We start from the raw sequence: 13,989 nt of genomic DNA, 5'->3' as shown, positions 1-13,989 counted from the left end.
TTAAAAAATACCTTGTATTATATATATATATATATATACACACTGTATATATATATATATATATATATATATATATATATATAGTGTCTTAAATGGATGTCTGCAGACAGATCCAAACTTGTAATATAAATGTTCAGAGGAAGATATCCATTATTAGCCCTTTATAAAACACAAGGCCATTTCTCTTTTAGTCTTCTATCAGACTTTTTTGCCATATATTTTATAATCAACAGTCAAGTCACCTTTAGTTTTATAGCACTTTAGTTTTACAGTAGAGATTGTTTCAAAGCTACTTCACAGTATTGAACAGGAAAGTAACAAAATCATTGACGCAAACTTCAAAAATTAGGCAAATCCAAAAATCTGACAATAGTGTCATTATTCCGCTCCAGTCAGTTCAGTGTTGATAACTGTAAAGTTCATTCGTCATTGAAACAAGTTAGACTCAGTGATAAGCAGATCTACTGAAGACAGTAGTGTCATTATTCAGCTCGAGTCAGTTCAACGCTGATTCAATTCAGTTCATTAAAGGCAGAGTAAGTGATTTTTCAAAAACACTTTGGAAAACTGATTCGGGCCGAATCGCAAAACAAACTTGTAGCCAATCAGCAATAAGGGGCGTGTCTACTCGTGATGTGGAGGAGAGCGCGTTCAGTGCATGGGACGGACATTAGCGGAGCCGAGCGACAGAAAGATAGAGATGGCGGATAAAAAACAAAAGAGGAAAACGTCTGCGGAACGATAAGGCAAGAAGTAGGACCCGTGTAAATATCGGATCAGCTTTCCAGCGCTGGAGAGAACTCAAGGAGCGGAGGCCTGCGATCGGACGCCGAGGTTGCTTTGTTTCTTCTCAATAGGTGAGTAACACCGTGTCTACAACAGCTAAAGTCTGCCTACACTGGACGCGATCAAACGACCGTTGAAAACCATTTGAAATTTGTGTCAGCACGTCATAATAGAACCCGGCAGCAGTTTTCTGTCTGGGATTTGTTGCGCCGCGCCGCTCACATCCGTAGACACGGTGTAACATTGCTTTTGCTTTGTTTCACAGAACTAATCTTTGCCTGGGTTGCGTACGTATATGTGGGGCGGAGCTATCAAAATAGGGGCAAGACCCTTTTGGGGTAGGGGCGTGTTTGTTTTGGTGATTTCAAATATCAACATTGGCTACCAGAAATCCCTTACTCTGCCTTTAACAGTGTGAATGTTGCAAAATTCATGACTTTCAATAATCTACATTCAGCTTTCTCATTTCTGCTCATCCCCACCCGTCTCTTATCATTTTACCTGCTCATAGAGGAAGAGGTACTCAATGCTGTCTGTACTGATGTTGTCGGTGTCCAGCAGACAATACAGTTTGAAGCAGAGTCGGCACTGGCAGTCAGAGTCTGGATCTTTAGCTGACAAACTGGAAGACAGAGAGAGATTTGTTAATGGAAAATGCATATGAATCAGATACACATCTGAAGATAACCTCGGCCCCTGGTTGAGAGCCTCTGTATAATAAACTTATTTATTTAACCCCTTCTAAAGCACAATTAAAGTATGTCTTTGTCTTAAACTATGTCTAAGTCTAAGGAAAGAAATTTGCAGGCGCTTCCTAAACACACGACTAAAGTCACCCCATCAGAGTGGCGTCATCATTCTGAATTATATGACTCACCCTGATTTGCTAAGCTTTTTCTGCTGCCTGTGCATTTTTGCACACGCGGGTTTGTTTGTGTGTGTGTACACACATAATATGAGTGTGAGAGAAAGACTAGGCGTGTGTCCATGAACCCACTTCTGGGAAGAGTTGGCACTGAGACGTGCAAAAACACAGGCAAACACAAACACACTTCCCAGAATAAAGTGGATGCCTTGAATTCTGGCTGGCTTGGCTTATCTCTCTTTAGTTTGCTTTCCACATCAGTTAATGCTCATGACATCAGTCTCACCCTGAGATCCCTACTGGAACACTGAATACTAATAAAGAGCTGCTTGTCTATTCTCACAGTGTGTGTGTGTGTGTGTGTGTGTGTGAGCATTAGGGGGGTTAGTTAAACTGTGCTAAAGTGCTGGGAAAGTGAATAAATCGATGAAAACACAGATCTACACTGTACTGTACTGTGGTGCTATCGTGGATGGTAATATCATTGTAACTTCACATATACTATGGTACTGATTGATTACCATACTCCTGTTACATGGTCTTAACATAGTACTTAAAAAATACCATAGTATTATCGTGGTTAAGGTTCAAATACATGGTATTGCCATGGCACCATGTCCAGCAAACTATAATGGCGTGATACTTTTGGTTCAGTACATTTGCTGTATTACACATATTACAATAGGTGGAAGATATTTATTAAAAATATCTACTTTTCGAATCTGGTGATGACATCGGCGATTATGGTGCTGCCTCCGATAGCTTTTTCCCAGCATGCATTCTGCTCAAAAAGAGCAAATGTGTTTCGGCTGTCCTGCAGCCCGAGGCGTTCCGCCATCTTCCTCACGACCTGGAGAGAGAAAATGAGAGTGAGAAACAGTGTTATTTTAGTATTATTTATATACTATTATAGTATTTATTCATGTTTTGAATTAGCTTTTATTTTTAAATTTTCAGCTTTAATTTTATTTTTACTAATTTTTGATACTAATTTTATTAGTTTAAATTTCTGTTTGGCTATTTTAGTTCTAGTTTAGTTTTAGTAATTTTAGTACTTAAACTTCAGTCACTTAGTTTAATTTTTTCATCTAATATTTATATTTTATTTAATTTTAGATTGATTTCAATTAACAAAAACAACTTTGATTTAAAAGTAATCATTTTAGTTAACAATAACAACAATTGATTGAAAGAGAGAAAAATCTATGTAAAAGTAGCAGAGCAAATTAATAAATGAATACATATTCTTACATTTTTGTGGAAGGATAATTGCAAAAACAGAATTCAACATTACTAAAATCAGTACACTTATAAATAAATACATCTGTCTGGTTCTTATTACTTGCGTGCTAATGATTAATCCTTTGTGTGGCTTAAGGTTCCCATCAACCTCTGCTACAGAGGAAACGGTTGATGCAATACCTCATTAGCCGTGGTGTGTGAGGTGATCGGTATCTGGCAGCAGCCCGGTCCAGGGTAGTGCACAGTACACAGTATCTCCTGCCTTCCCATCAGCCCCTGGATCTCCTCCCATGAGGGCACACACTCACGGCCGCGCGTCTTCTCCAGAGCCTGGGCTATGAAGGACGCATAGCTCTCCACCTCCGGGTCCACATGCAAACTCTGAACCCTGACAGCAAAAGAAAGGGATTTTAAAAACTTTACAGGGACCATTTACAGAATTTCACATCCAAACCACAAAATTTCCCTCCAAAAAAATCAGAGAGAAGTTGTGTGGCCCCTCTGTTTAGTTTATCTATTTGCGATATGAAGTGTCAGCCACTTGGTAATTACATGCATGGCAGAGGCCCTATTTGTGTTAAGTAAACGCATGCGGGAAACGTCTGGGGGTCTCAGGAGAACAGAGACTCGTCCGTCTCCATTACACCAGCCGCCTCTGTAATCAAAGCCCTGTGGTCAACGCACCATTTCCTCACGGCACACTCGTTTATTTAGCCATTCTCTTATTTTCTGTCTATCCTCCAGGCCTGGCAGTACTTTAAGAGTCAATTAGCCATGAGATGCAGAAAGCATCATGCCGTTTCCCAGCCCCTCGAGGAGAGGAAAAGCACGAGTGAACAGGAAGTGCACTTTCCATTCCTGTCAACCTCAGGCAGCCCACAATTCCTACACACTTGACCGCAGAACCGGAGGCAGTTGTGCGTGTTTATACTCAAGGACTGCTTAGGTAACGTTTATGTGTGTATGTTGAGATCCGGCTGGTGGATTTGTGAGTGTACACATCCAGTGCATTGTACAGATGTGATGTGCGTAACTCACCTCTTCAGGTGAAAGCGCAGGTATCGGAGTATGCTGCAGCTGGGCAGGAAGGTGCAGCTCATGCAGGTGAGCAGCTGCCAGTATCTGAGCTGCGGATTCGGCTGTGTCTGCGTCTGCGTCTGGACACGCAAGTTGGTTACGCTGGTCTGTTTGATAAGCTGGCAGTAGAGTTCATCTCGGAGCGGCCGGAGGTCGAGGCAGGTCTGGAGGATCCCCTGTATGAGAGGAATGGGCTCACGGGTCAACTCTAACTGCTGGAGGCAGTTAAAAAGCCTCACCGCCTCTTCACGGATGGATGTGTAGCCTTTACTTGCCATATCTAAGAAGAAAAGCAAGACGAGGTGTGTTAATACATATATACATATATACAGTGGGTATAGAAAAGAATCACCCCCCTTTAAAATAATCACATTTTGCTGCTTTGCCACCTGAAATGAAGATGGACAGAGTTTTTGTTTTATTCAGCTGTATTTACTCAGTGCAACTTCTAACATCCAAGAAAAAAAAAATTATAGGATGAGACTTGATTTTGTCTATCGGAAATTGATTTGATCGTTGAATGGTTATGTGTTATGTGCTGCAACCTCATGTCAGCAAATTTTTGGAGGGGAAAGGTCATCAGAGAAGAGATGTTGTTGCAAAGGGGAGGAGACATAAATATTTTTGATTAAGTGGGTAACATGAATTTTAAACAAATAATGACGTGCACAGATAAATCATTTATAATTTAACACGGCTTTGCCTTTGCTTTACTTCTACTTGACAGGTAGCTGGGTGACCATGGATACACCAAAACGGCAGGGTTGTAGAAAGAGGGGGGGTGTCTAATCTGATTGGTTCATTGAAACCAGTGGTTGGTATATGTGATATATGCCATGTGAGTATGTGTGTGGTTGACTCACGTGTGTGGTGGAGGCTGCCGTAGGGGAAAGGCAACAGTGGGGCGTAGAGGGGGCTCTGCGTGTACCTCAGGATGGGATTATGCTCATAGATGTGCTCCACAACCTCTGGATTGAATTTATTCTCCTATACAACGCACATAAACACACACAAAGCAATGCAAGGCCAATGAAACACCTTGAAATAAATAAACTCAAGACAGATATATCTGCTGTGTATCATTATGTCCCCATAAATACTTGACCTCTTTGTTATGGGGTCCATAATGAAATGATGTTTTATATGGAAATGCAATGTTTGGGAAAATGGCTTGAGGGGGGATGAATGAAATGGAAACAGATTTCAGCTTACGGATGGATTTGACAACCCTGGTCAAGGCCTGCTCTGTGTATGTAAGTATAATGAAAACTGCGGTGTACATTTCAAGGGTGAATAAGGGCAATTTATGTTTGTTGTGGGGTGTTTGCTTATAACAGACATGATCAACCAAACTAAGAGCAGTTAAACGTGACAAGACCTCCTGCCATAACCACTATGTACTGTGTTTGAGTTTGTGAGTCGTAAAACAAATAGTACAAACAGATATTAACTTAAGGTTACATGTCAGAACTATATCTTCTAACTGATACTTAACACAATGCTTCATGAATATTTTATTGTACAGTTATCTTTTTTTTTTTCTTTTTTTTTAGCAATAAGGCAAAAATATAGTGTCTTTTAGCCAAGACTATATTGAGAATAGCCTTCCTTATCTTTTTGTTTAAATATTTAATATGCATACATATCTTATCTATAAGAGATATATAGCAATCAGCAAGGTCATTTAGGGGTCTGGGCACTTAACATTTCAACCACTGTGGTTTTCACGCCTGTCTGCCTGTCTGTCTGCCCGTTTATGTACGACCTCAATGGGATTCCGGGGAGTTCTGTGGGCTAGCAACTAGCATCCTATTAATACAGATCTATCCAAGAGTGCCGGCATTACATCATAACAACAGGGTTATTCTCAAGAGCTACTCTCTGCCTTCGAAACTATTTCCGGAGACACAGGATACTGATGAGCACATCTATAAGTGTAAAATCACTAGCCAACAAACTAATAATAATATACTGGGGCAGAGAGATGACAGTGGGTGGGGTTTAAATGGTTTACACACCGTGTCTGTATATGTTTGCCATCCTGAACATTTCTTTAGGAGCTAAGCTGTCATATATATATATACACACACATATACATATATAAATATACAGTATATGTACATGTATATACAGTGGAGACAAAAATTTTTTTTATATTTTCTTACATTATACACTATTTTCCCAAATTTGGGGTCGATAAAATTTTTTATTATCTTTTTTTTTTTCTTTTTTTTTAGCAATAAGGCAAAAATATAGTGTCTTTTAGCCAAGACTATATTGAGAATAGCCTTCCTTATCTTTTTGTTTAAATATTTAATATGCATACATATCTTATCTATAAGAGATATATAGCAATCAGCAAGGTCATTTAGGGGTCTGGGCACTTAACATTTCAACCACTGTGGTTTTCACGCCTGTCTGCCTGTCTGTCTGCCCGTTTATGTACGACCTCAATGGGATTCCGGGGAGTTCTGTGGGCTAGCAACTAGCATCCTATTAATACAGATCTATCCAAGAGTGCCGGCATTACATCATAACAACAGGGTTATTCTCAAGAGCTACTCTCTGCCTTCGAAACTATTTCCGGAGACACAGGATACTGATGAGCACATCTATAAGTGTAAAATCACTAGCCAACAAACTAATAATAATATACTGGGGCAGAGAGATGACAGTGGGTGGGGTTTAAATGGTTTACACACCGTGTCTGTATATGTTTGCCATCCTGAACATTTCTTTAGGAGCTAAGCTGTCATATATATATATACACACACATATACATATATAAATATACAGTATATGTACATGTATATACAGTGGAGACAAAAAATTTTTTTATATTTTCTTACATTATACACTATTTTCCCAAATTTGGGGTCGATAAAATTTTTTTAATATTTTTGAAAAAGTCTTATATGCTCACCAAGGGGGTATTTATGTGATCAAAAATACAGTGAAAATTTTAATATTGTGAAATATTATAAGAATTTAAACTGTTTACTATTTGAATATATTTTAAAATGTAATTTATTCCTGTAATGGCAAAGCTGAATTTTCAGCAGTCATTACTCCAGTCTTCAGTGTCACATGATCCTTCAGAAATCATTCTAATATACTGATTTTCTGCTCAAGAATCATTACTTATTAATGTTGAAAACGGTTGTCCTGCTTAATATTTTGTGAAAACTCTTTTCAGGATTCTCAAATTAATAGAAAGTTCAAAAGAACAGCATTTATTTGAATAAAAGTGTGTGTTTGTGTGTATGCGTTTGCAACATTTATAATCCCTTTTGATATATATTGATATGCTGTCGTGTTCATCTCCGCTGCTGCTTGTTCTCTCACCTCAATGTCTCGTATGAGGAGCTGTGTTGGCGTCTCGACCGGCGCTTTGCTGTCTATGACTTTCTGCACAGCACACGCCCAGTGCACTGCCTCATTGTAGTGCTTTGTGAAGAGTCTGTAGCAATGTTTGCGGCCATACACTGTCAGACTCCAGTAACCTGTCACACATAAAGAGGCCCATATTTAGTGCTACTCTTCAATACAAAAATAGCATCTCCTAACAATTAGGAGAGTACATACATAAAGAAAAGTAAACAAAAAAATGCAATAAAGCATACATATGCTTATACTGTTTCTGATTAAAGACAAATGTACTAGAGCTTTAGCATTATGACAACCTCATATTTCATGTGTCTGACCTGCAGTAAATGTGATCAGAAGTTCTGAGAGAGATCTTTTATGAGGATCTTACTAATATCTTGTTTCTCCCCTGTTGTTAACTTTGGCAGTCAAAAGAATGAAGCTTTGGTTCAAAACTGAGGCTTTTAAAGACCAGAGGTGGAAAGTAATGAATTACATTTACTCGCGTTACTGTAATTGAGTAGCTTTTTGTGTACTTCTACTTTTTAAAGTAATTTTTACAATCTGTAATTTTACTTTTATTTAAGTATATTTAGTTTGAAGTATTGTACTTCGCTACATTTTAAAACACATTCATTACTGAGTAAAAAAAAAATCACTCCCTGGAAACTACTGCAGTAAATAATGGACAGGAGAGCAAACTGGCGCTAAAATCACAAGAAAGATGCAGACAGACAAGACGGGCGTTAGTGGTGCAGACCCAGCTGAAAACGAAACCCTGTCGTATTCTGCTGAAGTTGAACTCGAAGGAAATTAAGTGAACCCCTGGCCATATTTATGCTCTATTATGCAGTGTAAGCTGTGTTTGCCTAGGAAGACCACACTAGCAGCTTATAAAATCTCGACATCAAACCTTCGCAAGCATGTATAGGTAAGGCAAATACTTGCATCATTCCATTGGAGGTTAAAATGAAGCTTTGACAGTTTAGCAAGAGGTTTTGCACAAATTAGCCAAAAAGACAGTGGTGCAGAGTGTGCGATATATATCGACTGTGATAATATCGTAATTGTTGTTTTAACGATGTGCGATTTGACATTATCAGTATTTTGCCAAAAACCAAACAAAACACTCCAACAGAGTGCCGTGAAGTCTAGTAGATTAGACTAGTGCGCGCGTATTTAGACCATAGACTGCGTTCTTTCACTGCGTGATTCAGTCTGTTAAAATGCATTTAGAATTATCACAAAATTGAAGATATAGGGGCAGAAAATGTATATATTTATATCATTTCATATAGTAAATCAATATCACATGAAGAATGCCGTTTGTCATCCAAAAATCAGCATGATTACATATAGATTTACAACAGTTCAATAAACAAGAAGTTAATTAAGAGACTTACGTTTTAGACACCATATTGCCTGCTTTTGCTCTATTTCTACAACAAAAATCATTCCAAACACAGCCACCATAGCACAGTTTTGCATCTCTGAGCAACAAGACGGTGTTTTGTTCCTGAATTTATCAACTGTTTAAATGATTCAGCTCAATCGCAATGACTCACTTATTAACAGTGACTTGCTGACACCTACTGGCGGTTTTAATTTCACATTTAAAGTATCTTTTGATTTTTTTCCCTTTATAATTTAGAATGAGTATTCAACATTTTATGTCTTATATATCAAAACATTATTTCTGCATTTGTAACTGTAATTGTAACATTCATGTCCTGTATTAAACAGTGTGTAAATACATCTAAATGTCACTTCCGATGAAGCTTCTGTGTTTCCTCTGCATTGAAAACATGAATTTTGTTGATGCTGATTTAATTTGCCTGGTAACAGCCCAAATGTCTTATTATTCTAAATAACTGATTCCTTTAATTAAAAACAACTAGTTTTAGATTTATAGGCCTATCCTAGGGGTTTCAAACTCAGTTCCTGGAGGGCCGCAGCCCTGCAGAGTTTACTTCCAACCCTGCTCCAACACACATACCATGTAGTTTTCAAATAAGCCTAAATGATTAGATTAGCTGGATCAGATGTGTTTAATTAGGGTTATATCTAAACTGTGCAGGGCTGAGTTTGACACCCTTGGCCTATACCCCATTTTTGCCTCCCTCCCACTGTTCAAATGTAACTAAGTAATTTTTACTCAGAGTAAATTTTAAATTAGCTACTTTTTACTTTTACTTGAGTAGATTTTTAAACTGAAACTTTTACTTGTACTTAAGTAAAATTTCATTAATGTAATGGTACTTTTACTTGAGTAGAATATTTTCGTACTCTTTCCACCTCTGTTAAAGACACACCAATCTCCATAAAGCCCACCAATCTCTCTAGACTGTTTGGGGGCAAGTATTCGCTCTACACAAGCACTCACAAAAAGCAAAATGAAATCTTTTACAGCAGAACAATGTATATTCACTGTGGAATTTAATTTCTATGACTATTTCAAAAATATTTGGTGTCCACTGTAAACATATCCAATTTCTTTGCCACAAAACTGTACCTCATTAATTATTTCATTAAAAGATCTGTTTTACTCTGTGGACGAGCCAAAGCATTAGCCATGATATTATATGACAACTTGTTTGTTAAAAGAAGAAACCGTTTCCATCGTGTCCACTCTGCTGGATAATGAATGACTCCTGACCAACCGCTGCCCTTGTACACACAAACACACACACACACACACAAACACACAAAAGCTTTACTTTCAGACATGCACACACACACTTTTATCTAGGAAAGTCCCTAAAGTTAATCTGGGAAAAGCTCTGAGTTTTGTGGACTGTGCTGGTTGAAAGTGTGTGTGTGTGTGTGTAGAGGATCCCCAAGTCCAGGTGTGAAAAACTTGTTGCATTTTTCCCAAAAAGACTCATGGCTGTATTAGATCAAATGGGTGCTTCTACTAAATACTGAGCATTTTTCAGTTTTTCTTTTTTAATAAATTTGCAAAAATGTCAACAATTCTGTGTTTTTCTGTCAATATGGGGTGCTGTGTGTACATTAATGAGGAAAAAAAATTAACTTAAATGATTTTAGCAAATGGCTGCAATATAACAAAGAGTGAAAAATTTAAGGGGGTCTGAATACTTTCCGTACCCACTGTACAGTATGACTAAGCCTCTGAGTCTGTCTGGTCATTCCCTACCATCTTCCCAGACAACAATGCCTCTCGTTTGTCTGCCTTCATTTCTCTTTTGGTCTTCTCAAACAATCCTGCATTTCATTTCCTCAATCAAAGTCTTCCCACAAGAAAGATTTCACGCCAATGCCGACAAGAGGTCTCACGGCTGCTCTGATCTGACCAAAAGATCAGCTCTCTCCGAAAAAAAATGCATGTCGCTGTGAGTACAAATCCTAAAATAGTGAGTGAAATATTGTGTTTATCTTCCACTGAAAGCTTGGCTCACACCATCACACCACGAACCACGCACGACACAAAAAGTGACAAGCGAATAAAGTCATCCAGGGTTTCTGGAGGTTTTATGAAGACTTTTTAAAATCCTTTTTAAGACCAAATAAAGAAAATGTAAGGAATACATTGAAGAGAACAATACATCAATATGTTCTATAAATTCTATAAATGTCTAGGGAACACACAATGAACTTCCAATTCTCCATCACTGAAAAAAAAATTACATACCATTTTCACATAGAACTTACTAGTAAATTTCACAAACAATTACAAAGAAACAGCAAGTAACACTTTGAACTAAACTTGACATTCTGAAGTAGAAAATCTGAAATAGTATTTTCTTGAGAAATGTACCTGTCATCTCCTCAGGGGTGTTTATTCATATCGACAGAGATTTTGTCAGTATATTTTTGCTGTGTCAAACATGGTTGAGGAGAGGTTGATTGTGGTTATGATATATATAGTTCTATATATATTATGATATATATTAGTTCTATAGAAAAATAACATGTACCCTCAAGGTACTATGAACCTTCCAGGGGCTGGCTGCACCAGCTGTACTCAAGTTACAACTTAGCCTAGCTTTGAAATGGGCAAATGGGCACAAGTTAAAACTTACGCACTACTGAATATTTTTTCGTTGTACCATTACACTTAGTTGAAGCGTAACTCTACGTATAAACTAAATATTTATGTCAGCGTCCGGTCAGGAGTAACGGTTGGAATAAAACAGCAAGACTGAGTGAACTGCATTCATATGCTCTTATTTTATCCGGCAACCTTCAATCCTTTAGACATATATGACGCTACTGACATTTACACTCACATACATATGAAGAGAGAGAACAATATGTGAATCAACGTACTTTGTTTCTTTTTTAGCGCTTCTTCAACACCCCATCTACAGCGTGCCTCTGTGTGCTTCTGTCCATGTTGTACATGTCAAATGAAATCATCCATAATAAATAAATGGCATTTCTTATGTTTTTTTTTCTTTCAGTATTTATTGATCCTTATTCATTTCAATTACAGTTTCTGAATGCTATTTACATATAAAAAATAGCTTACCTATAGGCTAATGTTATTCATGATTAAGTAGTATCGTTTTTACTTATTTTTACCATTAGTTACGTGAGGCAAAAGAAGTTAGAGTGAAGGATAAACTGAAATTCACAGCATTTAAACAAGTTCTGCTTGTGTATTTGAAGGCTTCTATTGGATCATTTAGGGTAAACGTCATATTATGCGACTACGCATTACTTTACGGAGAGCGTACAGACTACTATTGGTGCAATTGGTGCAACCGAATAATGTATAGATTTAGTTACAAACTAGCTAGTAGTTACTAAGCCTCTAGTGTGGAATTAACTTTCTAATTTAAGAAAGAACTTACGAATGGCTGGTGTGACAAGCTGTTGAACCCCTAAATGTACAATCTTGCACACTTTTTCTGAGAGCGTGTACAATGAAAAGGGAGGGTGACTGAGGCTGTCCTAGTTTTTATTGCAGGTGCGTTACCTGTCTGTTTGTAGGTGTGTTTATCCGGCCACAGCACTGAACAGAGGGATGTGAGTACAAGCATGCCCAGTCTGCGAGCATCTCTGTCCGGGCCACTGTAGTAGTCAAGAGAGTCTGTTGTCAACACAAACCAGAACCTCCTCTGCCGGAGCCAACCTCCCTGCACCTCCCGCAGGAGCCAGCCTGGAAAACAAAACAGAGAAGAAGACCCATATTATACATGATAAATACTGTAACAGACAAATCATATGAGAATATGGAGATTTCCATTACAAAACCTGACAGAAATAAATGATGTGTAATTTGAAATATCATTCTTTGAGAGCTAGTTCATGGTGCTCGTGCAGAGTCAGACTGAGTGATCATGGAAAAAAGCGGAACAGCACAAACCAACCCATCCACATTCAGCCGAGAGCAGCGTACCAAACCACCGCTCACCCAACTTAATAGAGGGTTGTGTTAAGGTCACACTGGGGATAAAATCTCCCTCCAAACCTTCAGAAAGTTTGTTGTCTATGCACAAATGTGTATCAGAGCCAATAATCAAGAAACATTTCATGGGAAAAACGCTTTTTTTTGTAAACCCTCATGACACCCGGACCATGTTACCTTTTTTCCGCTGCTGCTTGCAGATGCATTGCACCTGCTACCTTTCCCTTTGAATATTTGAGTGCGTGTGTGTGTGTGTGTGTGAGTCAGCCAGACAGACTGGGGGAAGACTGTCTTATTTAGCAGCTCTTGTGGGTCAGCATGAGACAGGCTGGCGGAGTATTTGGACCCTTCTACACTAATATTACTCTGCCCTGCATATTATTACTCATTACATGTGACTGAGTATTATTACCACTCCAGTGCAGCAAATACCACACAGCACTCACATTTACACACTCTGAAATCATAGACGACTCTGAATTACACACACACATACACACTTAAACCTGTGGTCAGAAGCTTTAGTGTTGGTTAACGATGTCTAACTGTCTAAATTGGTGTGAAGTGTGTCAGTCAATTCATGTGTCACTGATAAAACTGCAAGCTATAACTGATGCATGTGTGTGTACTGGGGACTATCCCGAAAGCGAGCTAAAGCTAACAAAAACTTCCTTTTGGTACATTTGAGTATATACTTTAAAAATATATATATTTCTAAATATGTATACTTTTTAGAATGCAAAATATTTGGTTTTAACGGTAGACGTAGGAATCACAGATTGACCAATATTCAATTTCACAACAAATACAGTGGGTATAGAACCTTTCCCTTTGAATATTTGAGTGCGTGTGTGTGTGTGTGTGTGAGTCAGCCAGACAGACTGGGGGAAGACTGTCTTATTTAGCAGCTCTTGTGGGTCAGCATGAGACAGGCTGGCGGAGTATTTGGACCCTTCTACACTAATATTACTCTGCCCTGCATATTATTACTCATTACATGTGACTGAGTATTATTACCACTCCAGTGCAGCAAATACCACACAGCACTCACATTTACACACTCTGAAATCATAGACGACTCTGAATTACACACACACATACACACTTAAACCTGTGGGCTGAACCAATATTCAATTTCACAACAAATACAGTGGGTATAGAAAAGAATCACCCCCCTTTAAAATAACCACATTTTGCTTTGCTGCCTTAAATGAAGATGGACACAATTTTTGTTTTATCCAGCTGTATTTACTCAGTGCAACTTATAACATCTAAGTGA

The 13,989-nt window shown here is 38.2% G+C and overlaps 1 protein-coding gene across 2 annotated transcripts in view; it reads right to left on the bottom strand.

Moving 5' to 3' along the window:
- The window catches only part of plekhh3 (pleckstrin homology, MyTH4 and FERM domain containing H3), a 40,278-nt gene that overhangs the window by 3,905 nt on the left and 22,384 nt on the right, over window positions 1-13,989 (bottom strand). The window contains exons 1-8 of one of the 2 annotated variants that reach the window (XM_016527576.1): window positions 12,279-12,433; window positions 11,627-11,684; window positions 7,316-7,473; window positions 4,834-4,957; window positions 3,932-4,250; window positions 3,074-3,281; window positions 2,365-2,501; window positions 1,288-1,408 (exon numbers count right to left, since the gene is read on the bottom strand). In XM_016527576.1, the coding sequence (XP_016383062.1) occupies window positions 1,288-1,408; window positions 2,365-2,501; window positions 3,074-3,281; window positions 3,932-4,250; window positions 4,834-4,957; window positions 7,316-7,473; window positions 11,627-11,684; window positions 12,279-12,359 (1,206 nt within the window). In that variant the 5' untranslated portion in view covers window positions 12,360-12,433. Of the gene's footprint in view, window positions 1-1,287; window positions 1,409-2,364; window positions 2,502-3,073; window positions 3,282-3,931; window positions 4,251-4,833; window positions 4,958-7,315; window positions 7,474-11,626; window positions 11,685-12,278; window positions 12,462-13,989 lie in introns of those variants that run through there. The other variant, XM_016527575.1, reaches the window with a different exon arrangement.

This window comes from Sinocyclocheilus rhinocerous, unplaced genomic scaffold, assembly GCF_001515625.1.
Source record: "Sinocyclocheilus rhinocerous isolate Xijiao unplaced genomic scaffold, SAMN03320098_v1.1 scaffold273, whole genome shotgun sequence".
NCBI lineage: Eukaryota > Metazoa > Chordata > Actinopteri > Cypriniformes > Cyprinidae > Sinocyclocheilus > Sinocyclocheilus rhinocerous.
The sequence above is the reverse complement of the archived record's forward strand: the minus strand, read 5'-3'. Positions and strand labels throughout refer to the sequence as shown.